Genomic DNA, 25,590 nt, shown 5'->3' on the forward strand with positions numbered 1-25,590 from the left:
TGTATATCATGAAAAGGAAATCTTGTATATCTTACATTTGTCAAAACTCATTGAAATAAAAATTGGTTCATGTTATTGCATGCAAATTGCACTTTGACATATTTATAAATAGATTGATAAGCAAGCAAGTATGCTTGATAAAAAAATAAAATGCAACAGAGTAGAAAATAATATAGACTATTCTTTCTAGAAAAAAGGTTATGTCTTGTAATGCAAAGAAGGCAGTGACTAGGGGGAAATATATAGGGAAAGCAGCATTTTTAAGATACAAGAGACATAAGTATATTTAACTATTTCAAACCAGATTGAAAATTCAGAGGGAAAAGAATATAAAAACTGGAAATGTTTTGTTGCCACTGCTTTATATGAGATTCTGTTCTCTACATTCCCACGTCAATCGAACAGTCTTACAAGTAAAAAAAACAAAAAAGCAAACAAAACAATTTCAAAGTATGAGTAGACAAAAGTAGACAAAGTAGACTGAAATATCCAATAGAGGAAACTCAGCAAATTTTAAGAAATCAAGAACACATTATTCCCATATACTTGTATGTTAACAGTAAATATAGTAATAATGGGATTCTTTAGCAGTATAAGCAGATTTTTACTAACACTGACCTTGTATTAACACACTGACCTTCTACAAAGAAATTACAAAAAAAGAAAACCTAGCATATTTTATAGGAAGAGAGGGTTATTAAATACCAAAATGACATGTTCTAATATTGCAGGTATTCTCCAAGCTTGGCAGCTCAAACAAAATGGGTCAGGAGGACAATAATGGAAACTTAGGACCATTAACAAACAGAGTCAAACAAATAGCAATAACTTTTCAATACCATCAAAATATATTTAATAACTCCTCATCAAAGGACTTATTATGTATTAAATAGCCTCACAAGAACATCATCTTCAAATACTGAGGATAACAATGAAATGTTTTCCCAATAAAAGAACACTGAAGTTAATGAAGACTCTACTTTAGAAAGTAGGCCAGCCAAAGAATTCTAATGAAAGAGATCACTACTTATCTCAGGTAGCATATCAAATTCAGACTAAGGCATGTACTTTGAATTCTCACACCCTATATTCTGGCTTCCAAAACATCACTTTTTTATAGTCATCTTTGATACCCATGATTCTATGATTTAGAGTAAGGTAATTTTTTAACTTCAGTCTTTTTAAAAGCCTCTACAAACTTTACGTCAAGGCTTCAACACGAAATACGTTCAAAATATACCTAATACCGTTATCTTTATTTGCAATTCACTGACAAAAAGTAGTACTATTTTATCAACTTTTAGGTATGGTCTCTCCATAAATTTAACTTTTACAATTTATATTCATCCATTTCTCTACAGATACCTTCATTTATTAAGTACTTTTTAAGACCCCCAAAACTGGGGATGTATATCTGACAAAGAAATTACACGTACAAAGTAGATGTGCCTCATACACATCATTAATAAACTGGAATAGTACTCCCAAAGAGCTGAGAAATATCATTATCAAAATTCAAAATCCATTAATTGAAAAGCATTAGGAGTTAGCAAGGCAACAATAGATAGTCTTGTGAGTGAAATATTTTTTCTTCAGATGCTGACGAAAAATCAAAGGTAACTGCTATGCCTCTGGTTACAACAGTATCAACCTACTTCAACAGTAGTTTCCAAAACTTCCCTTAATAGATAACTGCTACAAATCTTTGCATCAAAAAATTTGGAAAGTTAAGTAAATAAGAAAATGTAAATTGGAAAGTAGTTTGCTTTTGATGCTTGTTTTTTAACCTTTTTGGGGGGATTCTGGCATCACAGAATGTCTTTTTTCTAAAACTCTTTGCTACCATAAGATCAAAGATATTAAGTCATCAAAATATATTTGTAATTTTCTGTTTTCAATAAGAATTGTCTTTTGTATAATAAATCATTTCATATAAGGTTTTATCTCACCTGGCCAATTCTTTAATTAAGTTTGCAATGCGTCTTTTGTCTTCAAGACATAAATCCTTCAGTGATGCACTCTTTATTTCTCCCCTGCAGGAATTCTTAAAAAAAAAAAAAAAAAAAAAAATTTAGTTACACTTTTTCTAAAGCCAATTTTTAAAGTCTTTTCAAGAAACCTAGGTTCAAGGTGAAATTTCTTAGATATCTTTTATCTGGTGGAACACTACCTGTTTCAATTTAAACCTACTGTGAACTAAAAACAGGCTAAGGAACTGACTGTCCACTAGGACACTTCATGAGATTTACACAGAGAAGCAAACAGAAAGAAACTAAACGCAGATGTCCCCCACTTAAATACTAGGGTACATTAGGGAAACAACTTTCCCTTTGTGAATGTCATAGAAACAAACACTCAACAGAAGATACTGAGAACTGTTATTACGCCATAGTCCCCACGCTGCTTAAGGGTATACTAACATTAGCAGCAGAGGCACCAGTTACTAAGCATTCAAAATATCCTAATGTTCACCCCAAAGAGTACTAAACCAAAGAGTAATAATAGCAATAGCTAACAATTACATCTAGTGCTCACTGCATGCCAGGAATATCGTTAAGTACTTTGTACTTACTATTCCATTTTATTTGCATAACAATGCTATTGAGTATTAATAGTTACTATTCCTATTCTACTTTAAGGGTACATATCCAGGATTATAGCAATTAAACAGCAGAATCAAGACTCAAACACGGGTTCCAGAGTCTATGCTCTTTAATTAAAACGCCATATTATTCTAATCTTTTGTGCTACAAAAAGTTTTCCCCGGTACCTCAGCATCATTAAGAGGAGTCCTTAAAGAGACATAAACTCAGGGAGTCACAAAGGAATCGTAGGTAACATGTAAAAGCAAGGAGCTACAATCACAATCCTTGGCATTTGCACAACCACCAAAGTTAAGTTAGTCCAATTACCTCAGGTAGCCGAGAATAACTGAAAACCCCTAAAGTGAATTCTGGAAATAGTAATAGCCGAAGGTGGGAAAGAGAGTAGGAAAAAAAATGGAGAAAAGAAGATAATAATAAAATAATTCAGTTTTAGAAATCCTCAATGTAAGATGCCAGCAAGCCATTCATGTGGAAATGTCTAGGCAGGAAGCTGGAAAGGTAGGTCTAGCTTTCAAGCTAGAGAAAATCATAAAGATTTAAAAGTCAGTTGTATGGTATTATGGACAATGTTGAGATTTTTTTATTATTCTTTATACTTTTCTATGTTTTAAATTTTTCATTAATAACTACGTATTTAAAATTAAGAAAACAATATTAGTATTTTAAAAATCATCTACAAGTCCAAGAAAATTGGCATTTATTTTAATTTCAATTTAAGTAATTGGATTTTAATTTAATTTAAAGCAGCATTTGAAAGGACAAGTGGAGAATCAGAAGCATATAACACTGTAGGAGAAAACAAGAAAGAAAAAGTTTCAAGAACAGTGTGGGTTCAACAGTGCTAATGATCAAAAAAGACAGACTGGGGGAAGAAGGCAATGGATTTGGCAATGGAAGAAGTTGCTGATAACCCATGAAAAGGCATTTCATTAGTGATGCACTGAGTAAAAGAACAAAAGAGAAATCTTTGTACCTGGGCAAAAAAAAATTAGCGGCATTGTGTTTACAACAGCAAAAATCTGAAAACACAAATGTCTATTAACTAGAGAATAGTAAAACCGTGGCTGGCATATTGATACAATGAAATTCTAGAGGTACTAGTAATTATGCTACTAACTTTCCCCCTCAAAACTACCCTTCCATCCTCTGCTTTGAGATGCTAAGGCTAAGACTCTGGAAACACCATTTCTCCTTTGCCACCCGGTGCTTTCTTGAACCCTGCCAACACAAAGAACTAGATGAAGACCAGGAAGAAAGAAGGAAGGATATTTCCTTCCTGTTACTGACAGTGTCACCCCTGAGTTCCTTAACCTGGCAAGTACTGCTGATTCCAGTTCGCAATTTTTTCCAGCCCTTACAGAACCAGCCTTTATCAGGCCTCCTCAGGAATGTCAGTACCAGCCAGGTTAGTGTCCCATCACCAGAAGTCCAAGCTGCAGCTTTAAGGCGCCCCTCCTCTAAGCTTTTAAGTTTCAATAATTCCAACTTATTCTGTCCTCTCATCCAGTTCTAGAGATTGTGGTTGCTTCTTACAGATACTACTTTCATGATACCTTAATGTTCCCTTTTTGCCTTTTTGGTTCTCTAGCACTATTCAATAATTTTTTCTTTTAAATATTCTAAGTTAAAATAACTGACTAAACCCTGAGACATCAGTGAAAAGAAATGAAATATAACTACATACAACATAAAGAAATCTCACATAACATTGGAAGAGCCATAAAGGGGGAAAAAAAAAAAAACAAGAAATCTCAAAAACACAATATGAAATAAAAAAGCAAATCACACAATACAAATGGATATGAGCTCATTTATATAAAGTTCCAAATATATATGAAATTAAATACTGTTTCAAAAAAAAATATTTACACTATAGGACAGGGCTTGGTAAACCATGGCTGCAAGTCCAATCTGGCCCACTGCCTGTTTTTGTAAACAAAGGTTTATTAAAACATGGCCATGCTCATTCATTTGCATATTGCTCATGGCTCTTTTAATGCTACTGTGGCAGAGTTGAGTTGTTGAGACAAATATTATGGCCTGCAAGAGCTAAAGTATTTACTATCTGTCCAATTTACAGAAAAAGTCTGCCAACCCCTGATATAGAAAAACAAAAGAATTATAAACATAAAGTTCAGGATAGGAATTACCAAAGAGGAAAACATGATAAGGAAAGGCCACATATCTACAGTCACTTGACTTAGAACAATGGCATCATTGCAATTCAGAGGAGAAAAAGAATCCTCTTCCCAATAGATGGTGTTGGGCCAATACTGACAGTCTATTGACCCAATACTGGCAGTCTATGGGCCCAAGACCAACTATTGGGAAGAAGACTTTTTTCTCCTCTAAATTGCAATGACTGTGACCCTTACTTTACACTACACGTGCATATTACTTCCTGATGAATAGTAGGTTTAACTGTGAAAAATAAGGCAATATGGCCACAAAAGAGAGGAACTTGCTGCAGAGTATAATCAGCTAACAGCCTCCAGTTGCCAAACCTTTGGGATCCACTGCAGTGTTCATGCCAAAGCCAATGACTGGGAACAGTAGAGACACTAGAACTGAGCTACTTTTGATCCATATGGCATCCTCAAAAGTCAGTACTTGCTCTGGGGTTCCTCACTAGCAAAATGGACACTATCTCAGACTGCACGGCAATCTGAAGTCTGAGGTTCTTCCTAGTCAATCTTCCTTCTTTTCCTCTCCTGTCACAGGTGCTAGACTGTAGTGAAATCTGAAAACTCCCCTTTTCTATTCCTGCTCATTCTATTCTTTATGCTTTATAGGCTTTTCCTTCATTAAATCTCTTCCATTTCTAATTCCATCTTGCGGTCTGCTTCCCAGAAGACTTGAACTGACCTAATTACCACTGTGAAATCCTAATGAATTAAGGATACTGAACATCAATACCAACAAAGACTACAATGCAGAAAAAAATCACAAGATGGCCAGGTGTGGTGGCTCACGCCTGTAATCCCAGCACTTTGGGAGGCCGAGGTGGGTGGATCACGAGGTCAGGAGTTCAAGACCAGCCTGGTCAACATGGTGAAACCCTGTCTCTATTTATACAAAAATCAGCTAGGCATGGTGGTGCATTCCTGTAATCCTGGCTAGTTGGGAAGCTGAGGCATGAGAATTGCTTGAATCAGAACCCGGGAGGCAGAGATTGTAGTGAGCCGAGATCGCACCACTACACCTAGGCTACAGAGCGAGACTCTGTCAAAAAAAAAAAAAATCTCAAGACATGCTCTTCAGTGAAAAAAAGGAAAAAAAAAGCACATCACCATTTCTAGTCTTAAGAAAAAGCATACACAGACACACATACCCCCTATGTAGGACATCCTCTTCTAGCCCAGATGGAGTAACAGGAACCAGATTTACCCTAGTTTCAGAAAACAAAACAAAAACCTGACAAAAGACAGGAAACAATAGTTTTCAGTGGATAGCAGGCAACACAGAATTATGATCACTGGAACTGCAGAGCCAAACAAGGTGAGCCCTACAACTGTCCCAGCTAACTGCTGTGGAGAGTTTTAGGGCTAAGGTAGGTAAACCCAGACAAAGCCCATCAATCTCCCTGAGTTGAAAAGATACAGCTGGGAGTCCAGGAAAGCCAAGGTTTCTAGCGTTTGCAGGGCAAAGTAATGGCAAGGATAGAGCTGTGTAGGAGAGCTCCAGGGATCTGCATAATCCCTTCGCGTCAGCTACTGAGCACTGGCCAGCACATGTATGTGAGAAAACTACTCATCCCAGGGAAAAAGTCGAAAATGAACAGTGGAAACAATGTCTGTAGCTAATACAGCATAGGAGAACAGTCTGTTCCCACCAACCAAAGTGGAAAACCTTGTAATTTAAGGGGCATCAGGAAGAGTATTCAAAAGGGTATGCCCTACAATGGGCAAAATTACCCCTATACTAAAAGCTGCTCTGGCACCACCTTTAAAAGCTCAAAACCAAGCTTGGAAAGAATCAAATTACTTCCAAATAACTTATCACTGTCTCAGAATCGAAAAAGGCAAAATGCACACTGTCTTGTGACATCTAATTAAAACCAAGCAAGCAGGCAAAGAAGCAGAAAAATACAGCCTATAATTAGGAGAAAACTTGCTCAATTGAAACCTACCCACAAATGACTTGGATGACAGAACTCATAGTCAAGAATATTGAAACAATTATTATAACTGTGTTCCATATGTTTAAGAACCTAGAAGAAAGCATGTCAAGTGCGACATGGAAGATGTAAATAAAAATAAGAGACCAAAACTGAACTTCTAGAGATAAAACTACATTGTTTCATATGAAAACTACACTGGATGAGATTAGCAGCAGGTTAGACATTGCAGAAGGTTAATGAATTTGAAGACACAGCAACAGCAATACAAACTATCCAAGGATAAAAAAAAAAATTTAATGAAAAAAAAATGAACAGAGGATCAGAGAGCTGAGATGGTAACCTCAAAAGGCCTAGTATTTTGTAACTAAGGTCACTAGAAAGAGAGGGAAGCACAAAAATATCTGGAGAAACAATGGCTGAAACACTTCCCAATTTGATGAAAACTATAAACCCATAGTTCCAAAAAGCTCAACAAACCTCAAACAAAACAGATACTTAAAAAATTACTCCAAGTTAGGTTGGGCATGATGGCTCATGCCTGTAATCCCAGCACTTTGGGAGGCCGAGGCGGGCGGATAACGAGGTCAGGAGTTCAAGACCAGCCTGACCAACATGGTAAAATCCCATCTCTACTAAAAATACAAAAATTCGCTGGGTGTGGTAGTGCGCGCCTATAATCCCAGCTACTCAGGAGGCTGAGGTAGGAGAATCGCTTGAACCTGGGAAGCGGAGGTTGCCGTGAACCAAGATCGTGCCACTGCACTCTAGCCTGGGCAACAGAGCAACACTCTGTCTCAAAAAAAAAAAAAAAAAAAAAAATTACTCCAGTGTATACTATAACCAAATTGCTCAAAACCAGTGATAAGAAGAAAATCTTAAAAGCAGCCAAATTTAAACACATACACACACAAAAATAAATACGAATAAAAATGACAGCCAACTTCTCAAAAACAATACAAGCCAGGCAACAGTGCAACAACATCTTTAAAGCACTAAATGAATAAAACTATCAACTCAGAATTTTATAACCAGTAAAAATATCTTTTGAAAAGAAAAGAGAAATAAAGACTTTTTAGGCATACATGAGCTAAAAAAATTCTTTCCTAGTATACCTGAACCAATGTTAAAGGAAGTCTTTTAGGAAATCTGGATACATGCAAAAGAATGAAATCACGAGATTTCTAATTGTAACTACATGAGTAGATTTAAAAGACTTCTGGTGCATTTGTAAAATTTCTTTAAAAGGCAATTAAAATAAAATGCATCCAAAATGGAATAAAGGCATCCAATAAGAATATGTAAACTATCTCTATTCACAGACAACTTCATCTTACCTAGAGAAAATGGTAAGGAATTCACAAAAGAACTATTGGATTAGAAATAGTTTGATAAAGTTGCAGGATACAAGATCAATTCACAAATCAACTGAATTTATATATACTAGCAATAAACAATCCAACAGTGAAATTCAGAAACAATTGTGTTTCTAATAACATCAAAAAGTATAAAACATTTGCTGACTCTGTAATGCCTATGGAAACAGAGGGACCCAAAATAGCCAAAACGATCTTGAAAAAGAAGAAGTTGGAGGACTTATACTTCCTAATTCCAAAAATAAAAATATAAATCAATGGAACAGAATACGGAGAGTCCAGAAATAAATCCTTGCACTTATGGTCAACAGATATTTGACAAGGGTGCTGAGAAATGCAAAGGGGAAAGGACAGTTTTTTTAACAAATGCTGGGACAACTGGATAGCTACATGCAAAGGAATAAAGTTAAGCTACCACCTCACACCATATATAAAAATTAACTCAAAATGGAATGAGAACTAAATACAGGAGTTAAACCTTTAAAACTCTTAGAAAAAAATGTAGGCACAAATATTTGTGACCTTGGATTAGGCAACAATTTCTCAGATATGACACTGAAACAAAGGAGACAAAACACTAGATAAACTGAACTTCATCAAAATCTTAAACTTCTGTGCTTCAAAGAACACCAATAAAAAAGTGAAAAGGCAATGCATAGAACGAGAAAAAATATTAGCACATAATGTATCTGATAAGGGACTTGTAGATGGAATTTAGAAAGAACTCATAATTTAACAGTGCAAAGACAAGTAACCCAGTTAAAAAAGGATATGACTAGATATTTGTCTAAAGAAGATATACATATAGCCAAGAAGCACATAAAAACATGCTCATCATCATTTAGTCACTAGGGAAATGCAAATCAAAATCACACTGAAATACCACTTCACACCCACTAGGATGGTCATCCTCAAAAAACACGGACATAAATGTTGGCAAGAATGTGAAGAAATCTGAATCCTCATACAGTGCTAGTCAAATGTAACATGGTGTAACCACTTTAAAAAATAGTTTGGAATTTTGTCAAAAGGTTAAACATAAAATTACACGACACAGCAATTCACTTATAGGTATATACACAAGAGAAACTGAAAATATATGTCTACACAAAAACTTGTATATGCATGTTCATGGCAGAATTATTCATAATAGCTAAAAAGTTGAACATGTCCATTGACTGATAAATTGATAAACAAAATGTATATTCAGACATAAAAAGGAATCAAGTAATGATACAGCATAGATGAACCTTGAAATCATTACGCTAAATCAAAGAAGCCAGTCACAAAAGGCAACATATTATGTGATTTCCTTTTATATGCAACATCAATAACAAGCAAATCTATAGAGACTGAAAGCAGATTAGTGTTTGCTAGGGGCTGAAATGACTAGGTAATGAGGAGTGCCTGCTAATTGGTATGGTGGTTCTTCCTAGAGTGATAAAAATGTTTTGAAAATAGACTGTGGTGATAGAGCCACAACTCTGTGAATATAAACACACACAAAATCAAAATAATAAATTGTACACTTAAAAGGGTGAATTTTATATGCAAATTACATCTCAATTTGAAAAAAAAAGGCCAGTTAACTATTTAAAGCAAAAGTAATACATATTTTGGGGTCTCTGCATACAAGTAAAATGTATGACAACAATATCAAAAAAGTCAGGAGGGGAGAAATAAAGTACAATGTTGAAAGGTCCTTAAACTATAGGTGATGTGGGAAAGTATCACTTGATAATAGGCTATGATAAATTAAAGATGTATACTATAATCTCTAAAGAAGCCACTGAAATAATTCAATCCAAAGTTACAGCCAATAGGACAAAAATATGAACTTAATCTAAAAGAAGGCTATTGTTCAATGTAAAACAAATCAATCATTACGTGAAAAAACATTTTTAACTTTTTTTGATAAAAACTTGCAAATTCAACTATTCACACCCCAGTGTGAAGTGAGTACACTGGTACAAGTAACATAAAGTAGGCCTTTTGATTCAATCACAGTAAAATCCTGTAGTAATAAAAGACACATTGGAAATATCTTTGAGAACATAATTCACAGACTAAAAAAGGTTTTCTATAAAAGGTCTGATAGCAAATGTTTTTAGCTTGTTGGCATGCAGTCTCTGTAGCAACTCTGCCATTGTAACACAAAAGCAGCCATAGACAATTATGTAAAACAATGAGCACAGTTGTATTCCAAAAAAACAGTTATTTATAAAACAGGCAGGAGAAGGATTTGGTCCACAGGTTATAGATTCCAGAACATTCATATACAAGTTTTGTGTAGACATCCTAGTGAGTGTGAAGTGGTACTGAATAACTCTAGTTGCAGACGGTAAACATAACAAAAATTAAAGTAAAATAAACTGGTCAGATAGGACATGTGCCAAAGGAATGCACCGATACTATTAATATGCCCAGTCATTGATTTGTCACTCATCTTTACAAGGGACAAATCAATAATGTGGCATAGCAATAGTAAGAAAGATAAAGATATCATAAAGATTCAAAAGTAATAATCTTTATGATACTGTTTTCCAACTGAGGGAAATAATAAGGGCTAATTTTCTTTAATAATGTATCTTTCTTATGTAAAAGGGTTCATCCATCAAATAAATTCACAAGAATAAAAATCAAAAAGATGCCTAATTAAAAAAGCAATTCTTGTCAGTTTGATTTACTAATGCCACACAGATCAGAAGGTAGTTCTTTTGAGACATATCAAGATAATACATCATCATAGCTAACGCTTAAAGCAAGTCATATGTTTTGGAGCAAAATCCTTGAGTAATCTAGATAATTTAGGCTCAAACCTGGCATCACCAAAGGATCCTGGAATCCCCTGTATCTTTTAAGAATGTTTGTTTATCACCTAGTATACTTCCAAAGGTTCTTCTACCCTTTTTGGTCAGCACTCATAAAGACTGAAGAACAAGGAAAAAAAAGACTAAAAAAATACTAACCTGTTCATCTACTGAATCTCCTGTGCCTTTTAAGGACTCCATAGAGATTGAAGCATCAGTCGCCCTGGAAGTCTTAAGTTTAACATCAGCTTTTGGACTTGTCAGCTTGTGTCTTGATCTGACATTTCCTTCAGTAGAAATGCCTAAGGATTTCCATTAAACAAGATTTCAAAATTATATCTTATTATCTTAAACCATCCCCCATCACCTGCTTCCTTGTAATCCTCTACTTTAAGGGACCTGATGGAAGAAACTCTCTTTATACTTTATAAACTTAATTTTAAAGCTCTTAATATATGAATCATAAAAAGAATATGTTTTAAAGAAATACACTAAAGATTGAATTGAAATTTGTTTTTATTTTTATTTTTTTAAAGAGACAGGGTATCCATGCTGGACTCGAATTCCTGGGCTCCAGCAATCCTCCCACCTCAGCCTTTGGAGTAGCTGGAACTACAGGATCAAGCAACCATGTCCAGCTTAACTGAAATATTTGCAAAGGGTACTGTTAATGTTCATAAGTCACATTAAAACCAAGAAATTACAATATGCTAAATATACGTTAACTTAGGGGAAATCTATATTTTTCACCCTATATAATGAGGGTGCCTTCAATAGTTGCTTTACTACCATCTAGTTACAACCATTATACTCAGAGTGTCTCTTACATATACCCTGTATCAAGCAGCGGTCATACTTTTCTTTGAAATATTAAATTTGGCTATCATTTGTAAAAGAAAAAATAAGATAAGAATCTTTTGCCCCTTACCACATGAAATGTTCTACAAGTTCGTTAAAAGCTGATTGGGCCAGCCAATCCCAAAGATAAGCCAGTATTTCAAACCTTAATAGGGTTATGCCAAATATTCAAAAAACAAATTTTAGGTTTTGATGTACTGCTCTGCATCCAGTTAGTTATACCTGCAACACTGTTCTAACAGCTTTATTTTCTTCTAACATTTAAGGACCAAAGTAAGTTTCCCAAATTTTAACATAGAAAATCATACCTGGAACGTACACTACTGATTGCTCTTCATCAGAAACTATGCAGGAGAACATGAAGGAAAATACAATAATATTATCCAGCATCCAAATGCCATTTCTGTTCTGTATAACTCTTATAATTCATAGTTTCTTTTGACCTGGGAATTTATAACTAACTTTTAAAAACAAAGTTAGAAAGCAAAGTAATTGAATTAAATGTAACAAAATTAATATTCTCTAAAAGTTCACCTTTATATATTTACAACTACACGTCTTATAAAAATCTTGGAAGGTCTTGTTCCATGAAACTTTTATCCACTCTCAAGTGGGTTACCCTGCAATATATACTCTACTATTAGGTTCCTTTCCTTTCCCTTTCCTTTTGTAAACAAAAAGTTAAGTGCTCCAGTTTGGTCATATTGGGGAACTGACAATTCTGAAGAGAAAATAATTTCAAGATGGTTTTTAGCTTTGAAGAAAAAACACTGAGGGCAAGTCAATCATGCAAACACAAAGACATTATTTAATCTTCTACGGTGCATTCATAAAATATCCCAAGAAGCCCTACTATTTAAAAAGTAGAAGAAATTTAAGACAGAAAGAACTAGTGTGAGTTTCGAAAGGAGAAATTTAGACAGGCTATGATTATAACACACCATTTTCAACTGTCACCTTGATCCAACTCAACTTTTCCTCTCCCAGAATTATTGCAATAAGCTCCTAATTGCTCTCTGTCACTTCTGGGCATGTTCTCTTAATAGCCTATTTTTTCCCACAGTGGTTAGAATGATCATCTTAATACTTATGTCATTTCTAATTTAAATTAAAAGCCAAAGTATTAACAACAGCCTACCATGCTCAAGATCTGATCCCTATAACTTGTTACATCTCTGATCTCACTCCCTACTACTATTCCTCTCACTCATTCCTGGCTTTCTTACAATTGTTAACGAGCTATGCAAGCTCCTACCTTATAGCTTCTGCATGTATGATTTATTCTACCCAGGAAGCTCTTTCCCCAAATATCTTCATGGCTCACTTTAGGACTTAATGTCACATGTCATGTCATGTCACCTTCTGATTGAAGCTTTCACTTCCTAACCATATAGGTACCTGAAATTGCAAAACTCTCTCTTCCCACAACCTACCTACCTCCCCTACTGTCTCTCTCCTGCTTTATTTTTTCTCCACAGCACCAATAATCATTGAACATATATTTTCCTTATCTCATTTCACTAAAATGTAAGCACCAAGAAGGTGATGATTTCTGTTTTATTTTGTTCAGTGTTGTACCCTCAAACACAAAAGAATGTCTGGCTCCATCTATGAAAGAATAAAATTAGTATTTATTTAATTTTACGAGGCATTGTCCAACAACCTTCAATGTTATTTTTCTCTGATTCAAAATATGCAAACAAAACTTTTTTTTTTTTTTTTTGAGACGGAGTCTCGCTGTGTTGCTCAGGCTGGAGTGCAGCGGTGCGATATCAGCTCACTGCAACCTCCACCTCCCAGGTTCAAGCAATTCTCTGCCTCAGCCTCCCAAGCAGCTGGAATTACTCCCAGGCACCCGCCACCACGCCCAGCTAATTTTTTTGTAGTTTTAGTAGAGATGGGAGTTTCATCACGTTGGCCAGACTGGTCTTGAACTCCTGACCTTGTGATCCACCTGCCTTGGCCTCCCAAAGCGTTGGCATTACAGGTGTGAGCCACTGCAACAGGCCAACAAAATCTTTTACTTTCAGCTACATCCATGCCAAACTTCTTTTCGAATATATAAAACTCTAAATAGACGACTTCAATTTTTTTAAATAAGGATATCTGAAATTGCCTCTATCCTTTCTAATAATTTGTAATGTATTTTCATCTCATTATATTAAGAACTCAAATATTTACCTCCTTCAAATGTAGAATTTCCCAACAAATGTATATTTTATGGGGAAGTCAAACAGACACATTATATACCAAATGTAGAGTGGGCCTACTAGTGGGTCATTTCTAGATTATTTATAATACCTAAAACAATGTACATGCTATACAAACAGTTAAATTGTATAGTTTAATTTGGGTTTTTTTGTTGTTGTTGTGTTATTTCTTTTTTTTTCTTAAATATTTTCCATCCACATTTGAATGAATCAGCAGATACAGAGGGCTAACTGTAATTAGAAACCCAGGCAGAAGTGGTAGAGAGGAAGACGTACCTCTATCCCAGACCTCCAGGATTTGAAGGAAATAAGCTCAGTACTGCCCATTCTACTCTAATCTGCTGAGTTTTACCAGCAATACATGTATATGTAATTACTTTCAACCACAGAGACTTTCTGGGCTAATATATTATTTTTACCACAACATAAAGTTTTTGTTTTCATTTGAAAACTCAACAGTAGAGATTATATTGTTATGTTTTGACCAAGTAACTTGCAGTTCATATTTTTTAATAACAAGTCCCTGATATTGTTAATGGTAATACACTTGAGTGCATTTAAGCAGTCAAATTTAGGTACTGCTGAAACATTAACTCATTCTGACACTACTAGGAACTGTAACGAAGGTCAAAGCCAACTTAAACTGAAGGAGCATATTTTGCTGGAAGATTTAACCCATAAAATGACAACCCCACACACTCATTGTTTACACATGAGGTACTAAAACATACCTTGTGCAAAACAGCACTGCTGAATCATACTGTGCAGGAGATGCATAACTCACAAGAACAACAGTTTAAAAAAAAGCGGGGGGCATTCAGTCACAGATGATCTGTCCTCTCATGATGGAAACATCAAGGACTAAGAAATCTCGCCCTCACATTTCTCTAATTATTTACGTGAAGTATTGAAAATCTTTTTTCAATAGTGTGAAAAGAATACCAGATTATAGGTACATACTTTTTAGTCTTTTTCTATTGAAAATTCTACTATAAAGGCTCTAGGGTGGTCTGGGAAATAATCAATATGACAAAGGGATCAAGATCCAAAGACATGTAGCTAAATCAAATGATTAATAACTATCATTATGCTTTTCAGCAAATACTCAGTAACAAATTTACATTTGACATTGCTTACAGTGACATTCTCTATGGAGATTTAAAATGAAAATATCTGAGGCTCGATGTTAACTGGTCATTATGTGGAATAGGCTGGGGGAAAAGGTGACACTAGTAACCTTGCAATTCCTTTCATACATCTGAATTAGATCTTATAGGATATAATCACCACCATTTTTCCCCTGTACAATTTCAATTCCTCACTATCAATGAGAAGGCAAATATTTTACATTAAATGTTGGGAGTCAGAATACAGGACATAAAGGAGTATATATGACTTCTACATAAAACAGGGAGTGATATAACTACATGAGTAAGTGAAAGTACTGGGTGCGAAGACCAAGAGCGTAAGTTCAGTCCCTATATCTATTAATTAACTTATTCAGTCCCACTGCAATAGCTTGTTCCCCCCAACCACTGATTCTGTATTTGAACAATACCATAGGATGCTATAAGCTAATAATCTTCAAGTAGCTCCTCCATCACAAAATCCTGTCAATGCAGAAGCAGCGTTTCTTGAGAAAAGACTTACCCCAATTTCCTAACTTCCTAATTCAGCCAAGATGTCCACAGTGCACATATTCTCTTCTGATAGGTAAAGGAAAAAATGTTTAATTTGCACACTGCACGAGTATGCTCTTATCCACAGTGTATGTACATGATTTCATTTCCTTTTCACCAACCTATCAGAGACAAATGGTAATTATGTCTAGTAAGTGCAAACACTAAACACGAGCAGCACAGAATACAAACATATCCCTCTCTCTACACATGACACTAATCCTAGTAACTCAACAGAGGAGTTGATAACACAGTTTTGGAAGTTTTACCGGGAGCTAAGAAGAATGCCCAAAGAGTGATTCTGCCAAAGGTGACAGCAACGCCTCAAATAAAGCCATCACCAATCCTAACCAACAGAAAAAGAGCTGCCTCTGCAAGCGCTCAGTAACACTGACTGCCCTCCCTCTCTCAAGTAACCCCTCTAAGGATCGTGAAGTAAATTATCAGCACCAAAGCTCAAGCGATTAAGAGTCTACCTACTCCAGGGAAAAAAACTCCTGTCACACAAACATCTCGTCACTGCTGCTGAACTGGTAATACCACCACTGGACTAAAAAGTTCCACTGCTTCTCCACCTCACAACGATCCAAGAACTTCAATGACTGCCAGTGACCCACACTCTACACGTAAGTCAGCAATACTTGCAGGCACAATGATTCCCATCTTACGCAGTAACCAGCACCACCAGACCACATCCCAGTAACCAAGCTCCAAACCTCTCCTAAAACCCCAGTATTAAAATACATCATCACTGGAGGGCCTTTGAAGTCCGACAAGGTCCTGACTTGTTCCTACCAACGCAGACTAAGGACAATCCTAAATCAAAACAAAAAGGCTCCCTGTCCAGCCAACACCCACTCCTCCCTTAACCTCGAGCTCCTTTCGCACAGTCAGCGTGGGGGCACTCTGAGAGGGTGGGCAGAGGGACCTCGGAGGGCCCTCCCAGCTCCAGGCTGAGCCTGGACTCTAGGCTATCTTTCTCGAGCTCACCGCTAGTGAGGGCTGGGAAGCATCTGCGCCGTGTCCCCGCACCTGGAGACAGTACCAGTCTCTCGGCCACCTAACACCCAAGCAAGGGGAAAGCCCAGCACCTAGACTGAGGCCGAGCAGCACGTCCTCGTCCCCGGGGTTAGTTCGGAGCTTCTCCTCCGCTCTCAGACTGCCACGCGACGGCTCGCCCCTCGCCGCCCCGTGGAGGGCGCCGGCGCCCCCTGTCAGGCGGGCAAAGGATACAGTCCCGGCTCCAGAACGCAGCAGCACCGGGGCGGGAGGGGCCCGCCACGTCCGCCATCTTGAAACAACCGCCACTCGGGGCGTCGCGCCGGGGCCGCCACGCCTCGGCCTGCAGGCTCGGTCCCGATTGGCCGCACCACGCAGAGGCCCGCCCCCTCCTGCGCGGCCGGCCCTTGCGGGGCGAGAGGGTCGGAGCGAAAGGGAAGCTGCGTCCCGGAGGTGCGGTGTGGGGCACCGGGCGGGGCCGCGGGAACCAGCGCCCCGCGGAGCTGCTGCTGTCAGACCAACCCCGGGCCCCCATCATCACTGCGCCGCGCTCTCAGGCGCCGAGAACTACAGTTCCCGGCATGCCATGAACTTGGCCTCGGCGCTGAGGCGGAGCCCGGTCCTCCACCCGCTCCCGCCGCGCGCGGATCGGGTTCGCGAGCCATGGAGGAGGAGGCGTCGCCCCCGGGGCTGGGCTGCAGCAAGCCGCACCTGGAGAAGCTCACCCTGGGCATCACGCGCATCCTAGGTGAGGGGTGGGGGCACGGTGCCGAGAGGGTGTGGAGGAGAAGGAAGGAGGAGCGGAGGGATGAGGTGTGGGGTGGACGGCACGACGCTAGCCCCTGAACAGGAGTGGACATAGTTGTTGTGACTTCCGTTGTTACGGAGGAAAATGGGGGACCTGGGTTTGTGATTAGGTCTTGGAAGTGTTTGCCAGGAGTGTTCGGAGGCGGAACTGGGAAGCCTGAAGGTTCCTCCACTTACGCCACCCAAGGTCCCACCCTGGAAGGATGTACAAAGTCGTGCAAAGGGAACACAGCAAGCACCTGACGGTTGGGAGGTTGGATCTCCCCCTAGGAGGCATTCTCAGCCAGGGCATTCTCCCCGAGACCCAAGCCCTTTCTCTGAGGGAAAAGTGATGCGCCCGACCTCCCAGGGCGACAACTACTTCGGGTCTGAAAGGAATCCCACCTTGCACCACTGAATGACTTAGAGTATTTCTTTTATCGAACATTTGTTTGTTTGTTTGTTTTTTGTTTTTTGAGAGTTTTGCTCTTGTTGGCCAGGTTGGAGTGCAATGGCGCGATCTCGGCTCACTGCAACCTGCGCCTCCCTGATTCAAGCAATTCTCCTGCCTCGCCCAGCTAATTTTTTGTATTTTTAGTAGAGACGGGGTTCCACCATGTTGGCCAGGCTGCTCTCGAACTCCTGACCTCAGGTGATCCACCCGCCTCGACCTCCCAAAGTGCTGGGATTACAGGCGTGAGCCACCGCGCTTGGCCTATCAAACGTTTCTTTAGTACTCACCACTATGTTAGACTGTGAGGGTAAAATATGAAAAAGACACAGTTCTGTGAAAAAATAAACAAATGAGGGCCCTAGGAGTGTGAAGAGAGGTCAGTAATCTACTGTTACTCAGAGGTGTCACAGAGGAAGGGACTGATCTTATCAGGAATGTTAAAGAACATGTCACAGAGGAGATGATGCTAGATTTTGAAAGACATATGGGAGTTAGCCAGAAAACCGAGGAGAAAGGTCTTTTAAGAAGGCTGAAAACCATGCTTCAGTGCCTTCCCATCACAATTACAATAAAATCCAAATGTCTGTACCATGACCTGCAAGTACCTGTATGATCTGCTCTCATCTCTTTCTGACTTTATTTCCACTCTTTTGCCCACATGGCCTTCTAGCTGTACCTTAAACACACTAAGCGGGTTCCTGCTTCAAGGCTTTTGCAATTTGCTAGTCTTTGCACCTGGAATTATCTTTCTCTGAATGTCTAGCTTCTTCAGGTCATTCAGATCTCTGATCAAATGTCATTGCTTCAGAGAAACCTTCCCTGAATATAGTTTGAATAGCCACCGTCTTTCTTGCTCTCTCTTTCCTTACCCTGCTTTTTCTTTTATCCGTATAGCACTTTCACTACTTGAAATTATGTATTTGTTCGGTTGATTTTTAAAATGTGTGTCTCTTTTAATAGAAGAAGTCCAAGACCAAGTGTGATTTAGGAATGCGTGGTTTTAACATATGAAAATCAATTAATAGCTGGGCATGGCAGTCCATGTCTTTAGTTCCAGCTACTGGGGAGGCTGCGGTGGGAGGGTCACTAGAGTCCAGTATGAGTGCAGCTGGGCAACATAGCAAGACTGTGTCACTAAAAAAAAAGAAACTTAAAAAAAAAAAGAAAATCAATTAATATAATGCAACTTACTAATGGAATAAGACAAAAACTGCATAATCATCTTAATAAAGAAAAAGCACTTGACAAAATCTAACATCCTTTCTTGATTTAAAAAAAAAAAAAACCAAACTAGAAATAGGATAGGATAAAGGACCTAGACAACCTGATAAAGGACGTCTATGAAAAACCCACATCTAACGTCATATGTAATGGTGAAAGACTGGCAGCTTTCCCCTTAAAATCAGGAACAAAAATTGTATTAGGGTTCCCCAAGATCACACCAGATTCAATGATTTGATGCCAGGATTACAGGACTCAGGAGATAGTCCTACTCATGGCTATGATTCATTATAACAAAAGGATTTTGGCAGCCCGATTGGCAGGCCTTTCTAAGGATTATTGTCTCAGGCCTGCTATGTTCACTCTTTTCTGCACAGCAAGAATTCCACTTTTATCACTTCTCTTCAACATTGTACTGAAGTTTCTAGCTAGGGCATTAGTCAAGAAAATGAAATAAAGACATCCAATTGAAAAGGAAGAAATTAAACTATCTGTTTGCCAATGACATGATCTCGTATATAAAAAGTCCTAAGGAATCCACAAAAAAAACCCTATACACCAGCAATGAACAATACAAAAATAAAACTAAGAGAACAATTCAATTTACAGTAGTATCAAAAAGAATAAAATGTAGCTGGCACAGTGGCTTACACCTGTAATCCCAACACTGGGAGGCCAAAGTGAGAGGATTGCTTGAAACCAGGAGTTGCAGACCAGCCTGGGCAACATAGTCTTTATGAAATATTTTTAAATTAGCCATGTGTAGTGGTGCATGCCTTAGTCCTAGCTACTCAGGAGGCTGAGACAGGAGGATCACTTGAGTCCAGGAGTTTGAGGCTACAGTGAACTATGATCACACCACAGCACTCCAGCCCAAGTGACAAGAGTGAGACCCTATCTCAAAAAAAAAAAAAGAATAAAATAGGAATAAATTAACACAAGATGTTCATGACCTATGTACTGAAAAGCACATGAGACTGTGGAAAGAAATTAAAGAACACCAAAATAAATGAGAAGGCATACCATGTTTATGGATTGGAAGAGTTAATATTGTTAAAATCTGTTACTCCCCAAATTGATCTACAAATCTCAGATCTGCAGTTCCCATCAAAATCTCAACTGTCTGTTTTGTAGAAATCGAAAAGCTGATTTAATCCTAAAATATAATATAGAAATGCAAGAGACCCAGAGTAGCCAAGACAAACTTTTCTTTCCAAAACAGGAAAAAAGTTCCTCTTACTCACATTTCCCTATACTATATTTGAGATGATGGAAAAGTTCTGGTGATGGTTGTACAACAGTGTGAATGTACTTTATGCCACTTAACTGTACACTTAAAATTGACCAAAGTGATGGATTTTATGTTATGTTTATTTTACTACAATTTTAAAAATTTAAAGCCACAGTTGTCTTCAGAGTGGTTGTGGCATAAAAATAGAAATCTGGATCAATGAAATAAGATTGAAAGTCCAAAAATAAACATCATATTTATGATTCATTGATTTTTTTTTTTTTTTTTTTTTGAGATGGAGTCTCGCTCTGTCGCCCAGGCTGGAGTGCAGTGGCATGATCTCGGCTTACTGCAAGCTCTGCCTCCTGGGTTCTGGCCATTCTCCTGCTTCAGCCTGCTGAGCAGCTGGGACTTTAGGTGCCTGCCACCATGCCCGGCGAATTTTTTGTATTTTTAGTAGAGACGGGGTTTCACCATGTTAGCTAGGATGGTCTCTATCTCCTGACCTCATGATCCACCTGCTGTGGCCTCCCAAAGTGCTAGGATTACAGGTGTGAGCCACTGCACTCAGCCTGATTCATTGATTTTTGACAAGTATGTTAAGACTTCTCAATGGGAAAAAATAGTTTTTCAACAAATGGTTCTAGATTTCCACATGTAAAGTAATGAAATTGGACTTCTACCTCAAATGATATACAAAAATTAACTCCAAAAGTATCTTAGACCTACATGTAACAGCCAAAACCGTAAGACTCTTGGAAGAAAACAGGCCTTAGGTTACAAAAGCATAAGCGACAAAAGAAAAATAGATAAATTGGGCTTAATCAAAATTTAAAATGTGCTTTTAAGGATACAGTCAAGACAGTGACAAAACAATCCAAAAAAATAGGAGAGGATATTTGTAAATCATATATATGAAAAGGGACTTACAGATCTGCAAAGAACTCTTACAACTCAATGAAAGACAAATAATTCAATTTTAAAGGATCAGGGTAGACATTTCTCCAAAGATACACAAATGGCCAGTGAGCACACACAAAGATGATTATCACCACTAGCCCATTAGGGAAATACAAATCAAAACCATAATGAGATTTCACTTCACACCCACTAAGATCGTTGTAGTCAAAAAGACAGATACAGCAATTGTTGGTTAGGGTATGGAGATATCATACACTGCTGGTGGGGATGTAAAATGTAAAATGGCACAGCAGCTTTGAAAACTAGTCTGGTACTTCCTCAAAAGATTAGAGTTACCATATGTCCCAGCAATTCCATTTTTGGATTCCTTTTCTGGATTTCATTTCTCCAAGAGAAATGAAAAGATATTTACATGAAAACACTTGCGTATAAATGTTCATAGCTGCATTATTCATAATTGTCAAAAGTGAAAACAACTCAACATCCATCAATTGATGATATATAAAATGTGATATATCCATATAACAAAAAAAAATTATCCATAAAAAGGAATGAAGTACTGATCCTGCAACATGGATGATCTTGAAATCAAAGTGAGAGAAGCCAGTTGCAAAAGCCACGTGTATGATTCCATTTATATGAAATGTCCAGAGTAGACCAATCTATAGAAACTGAAAGTAGATTAGTGGTTGCCAGAGGCTGGTAGGAAAGGGGACTGCTAATATAATAGGTATGGGTTTCTTTTGGGGGAAAGGATGCATAACTCTGAATATAAAAGTCACTTTATAAGGGTGAATTATAGTATGCGAATTATGTCTCAGTAAAGCTATTTTTAAAAAGGAATTCTAAACACGGTACTATTAGAATTCCTACTCTAATCCACAGGACTGTGAAGATGATGAGACACCACACCTCAATTATGTTACATTAAATGGCAAAAGCAAGATTATCCAGGTAGGCCCAATCTAATCACATAAGCACTTTAAAACAAGCTGTTAACAGGGAAGTCAAAGAGATTTGAGGCAGGAAAAGAATTTGTTAGGCTGTTGCTGACTTGAAGATGGATGGGACCTTTTAACAAGAAATACAGGTGGCCTCTGCAAGCTGAGAGTGGCCCCAGCTGACAACAAGCAAGGAAATAGAAACTTCAGTCCTGCAACCAAAAGGAATTGAATTCTGTCAATAACAGAAATGAGTTTCCAAGATGACCCCAAGATCCAGATGAAAATAGAACAGTTAAAATACCTGTCAGCACACCTGGTGTAAAGAAAGACCAGTGATTTCAGCCTAAGCAGAGAATCCAGTCATGCCATGCCAGACTTGTGAGCTACAGAACCATGACTTAATAAAAGGGTGTTGTTTAAAGCTGCTAATTCGTGGTAATTTATTACTCAGCAATAGAAAACGTTCCCCTAAATGTTTGAAAGAAAAGAGCAAATGATACGCACGTCAAAAAGAAACACAAGTGTAATACAGCACACATAATTATGAACTATTATGATAGAGTTTAGACCAAACATATCTGTCATAACAATAAATATAAATGGTCATGGCTGGACATGGCAGCTTATGCCTGTAATCACAGTGCTTTAGGAGGCCAAGGTGGGAAGATCACTTGAGACCAGGAGTTCAAGACAAGCCTGGGCAACATAGTGAGACCCCTGTCTCTACAAAAAAAAAAAAAAGAAATTTAAAATTAGCCCAGTGTGGTGGTGTGCACCTGTAGTCCCAGCTACTTGGGAGGCTAAGATGGGAGGATCACTTGAGTCCAGAAGTTCGAGGCTGAAGTGAGCTATGATTACATCACAGCCCTCCAGCCTGGGTGACAGTAAGACCCTGTCTCTTAAGTATGTACATATAGGTTTATGTCACCTACTAATAGAAAAAGATTTAAACCTGACTCACAAAACCCAGTTATTTGCTGCTTTCAAAAACATACCTAAATCAAACTCAATCAGAAATGTTAAATATAAAAAGATGGATGCATGTTTCTGGGATCCCACAACCACCCACACATATAGATCCACCAGATCCACTGCAAAGACTCACAGGACTCAGAAACAGTTTTAATCCCAAGTATAATTTATTACATTGATTAGCAGGAGGAAAATACATAGGTAGAATCTAGAGGAATCCATGCACAATCTTCTGAAGCGTTCCATCTTGTCAGTGGTCACATAGAATACACTTCTTAAATAGTGAAATTCAACAATATATATGTAGTGTTTCTTCCCTGGAAAGCCTGTTTAAGCCTCAACTTCCAGGGGTTTATTGAATGCTGTTCACATTGGCAAAACAACCAGCCACAGCTCTCAAAATTTCAGACTCCCAGAAGGATAGCTGCAGAATCAAAAACTGTTACTGCTTTTGCTGCCACAGCCACCGCTACAACTTCCGGCCCTCTGAGACCAAAACACCTGTGAAACTATGCTTGCAAGAAGACCTGATCTCCCCATTTTTTCTCTTCCTCATCTACTGATTCCCTTCTTCCAGGCTTTATGAGTGTATGTTTCCATGCAGGCATCCCAGTCACCAGAGGGAGTCTAACTGCAATGGAATCTAGGAAATGAGGTCTTTTGCTAACCAGTCTAAAATAAAGGAAAGCACGCCAGCGGGGAACAGGAGGAGGTGTTAATTGAGCCGGTCTGCAGTAACTGCCACATCATCCTTCAAGGCCCAGATCAGCTGTGTGCAGTTTCTGATGTTTTCTATCACTTGTTCAGTCTTTGTCAACCTCCCTCTGCCTTCAACTCCTGTGGCCCTGTCAGTCAGTATCACCTAGTTTAACACATAATTACATATTATCTTGAGTTTTCACTTTTGTTTCATGTTTGCCTTATTTATCTAACTAAGCAATAAGTTTCTTCAAACAGTATCTCCTACTTAAATTCCTAATCTCTGGTAGTAATTTCCCAAAGCTTAGGACATAGCAGGTCCTCATTAAATACCTCAGAGAGACTGTTTTTCACTGGAAAATATATTCCAGTTATCAATAACTGAATAACAAATCATCCCAAAACATAGTTTGCTTGAAACAACAATTAACTATCTCTGCCAGCTCTGTGGATTGACTGAACCAGCTGGGGTAGTTCTCATTTGGGGTCTCTCAAGTGGTCACAGTTAGATAGCAGCTGGGACTGGAATCATCAAATGGCTTCTGCACTCGAATGTCTGCCCCGCTCAGTACTTCTCAGTATGCCCTCTGTCTCCAGTAGAGTAGCTTGGATTTAGTATGTGATGGCTCAGGAATCAAAGAAAGGCAAAGGGAAACTGCCAGTTCTCTTAAATTTTAAGTCCAAAACTGGCCCACCATTTCTTCACCATATTTTATAGGGCAAGGCACTCTCAGGCCAACTCCAAACTCAAGAAGTTGGAGAAATAGACTCACTTGTCAATGAGAAGTGCTATGGGCATGCAGGGAAGGAAGGAATTGATAGCACCCACCTTTGGAGTAAGCTACCACAGAGAGTTTTAATCCACGGCATATCACACAGTTACTTAGAGTGGACTGTGCTGAGTCTAAAGATCTGAGTTTCATATCTCTTACTCTTGCCATGCAGGTTATTCCAGCCAGGCGGCTGACAAATGCTTGTCATTGGTCACAAAGGCAGGACAGGGAGAATGGCTATGCCTATTCAGATATTACTTCTCATATATGGCATCTTGATAGGCCAAGGACAATGTATAATTTCTGTTGCTTTCCAATACATCCGCAAATGTTTTTAGTTATCTCACCAAAATGATAGGCTACTAAGACAACATAATAAAAACAGCATTAGGCTTGGTGTCCACAACTTTGGTCAGATATTTCATTTTATGAATTATTTCAAACCCTTGAACCTCAGTTTCCTTATCTTTTAAAACGAGGGTAAGGATACCTGCTTCACAAGATTGTTGAAAGATTAAATGGGATAATTTATGCCAATTTCCTGTAACAGAGCATTATACAAACATAATTTACTGCATGCCCTTCTCTTCCATATCCCCAATACCTTCTCCTCACCAATTCTGAAGTACTATATTGGATATAGGAGTCTCTACAATGGATACTTCCTAAGCAACTTATTATCTGAAATTTATTAAAGTCAATATGTTGGCCAATTACCTTATCATGAGAGTATTCCAAGCTTAAGTATGATATGACCCCATCTGCAGTAGCATCACAGTAGTTTTGTCTGAACCTATAAGCCTTCCATGTAGGCCTGTTATAAACAGTAAATAATTGTATGTGTCCTCTTTCAAACCTAAGGTCTCTTGTGACTTGCTGAAGGTGAAGGGAAGTGAAGACCCATCTAAGGTCATACAACTAGTAAATGTATAAA

The 25,590-nt window shown here is 38.1% G+C and overlaps 2 protein-coding genes across 16 annotated transcripts in view; one reads left to right on the forward strand and one right to left on the reverse strand.

The window, feature by feature from the left end:
* Positions 1-16,979, reverse strand: part of KIAA1328 (KIAA1328 ortholog) — a 396,284-nt gene extending 379,305 nt beyond the window's left edge. For 2 of the 3 annotated variants that reach the window (XM_011986134.1, XM_011986133.1), the window contains exons 1-4: positions 16,890-16,965; positions 12,076-12,111; positions 11,069-11,211; positions 1,950-2,044 (exon numbers count right to left, since the gene is read on the reverse strand). In XM_011986134.1, the coding sequence (XP_011841524.1) occupies positions 1,950-2,044; positions 11,069-11,211; positions 12,076-12,111; positions 16,890-16,947 (332 nt within the window). In that variant the 5' untranslated portion in view covers positions 16,948-16,965. Of the gene's footprint in view, positions 1-1,949; positions 2,045-11,068; positions 11,212-12,075; positions 12,112-16,889 lie in introns of all 3 variants that reach the window. The other variant, XM_011986135.1, reaches the window with a different exon arrangement.
* TPGS2 (tubulin polyglutamylase complex subunit 2) overlaps positions 16,196-25,590 on the forward strand; it is a 49,437-nt gene continuing 40,042 nt past the window's right edge. For 11 of the 13 annotated variants that reach the window (XM_011986127.1, XM_011986119.1, XM_011986132.1 and 8 more), the window contains exon 1: positions 16,196-17,403. In XM_011986127.1, coding sequence (XP_011841517.1) covers positions 17,319-17,403 — 85 coding nt within the window. In that variant the 5' untranslated portion in view covers positions 16,196-17,318. Of the gene's footprint in view, positions 17,404-22,153; positions 22,223-25,590 lie in introns of all 13 variants that reach the window. The other 2 variants (XM_011986130.1, XM_011986126.1) reach the window with 1 other exon arrangement.

The sequence above is a fragment of the Mandrillus leucophaeus genome, unplaced genomic scaffold, assembly GCF_000951045.1.
Source record: "Mandrillus leucophaeus isolate KB7577 unplaced genomic scaffold, Mleu.le_1.0 Scaffold294, whole genome shotgun sequence".
In the NCBI taxonomy this organism is placed as follows: Eukaryota; Metazoa; Chordata; class Mammalia; order Primates; family Cercopithecidae; genus Mandrillus; species Mandrillus leucophaeus.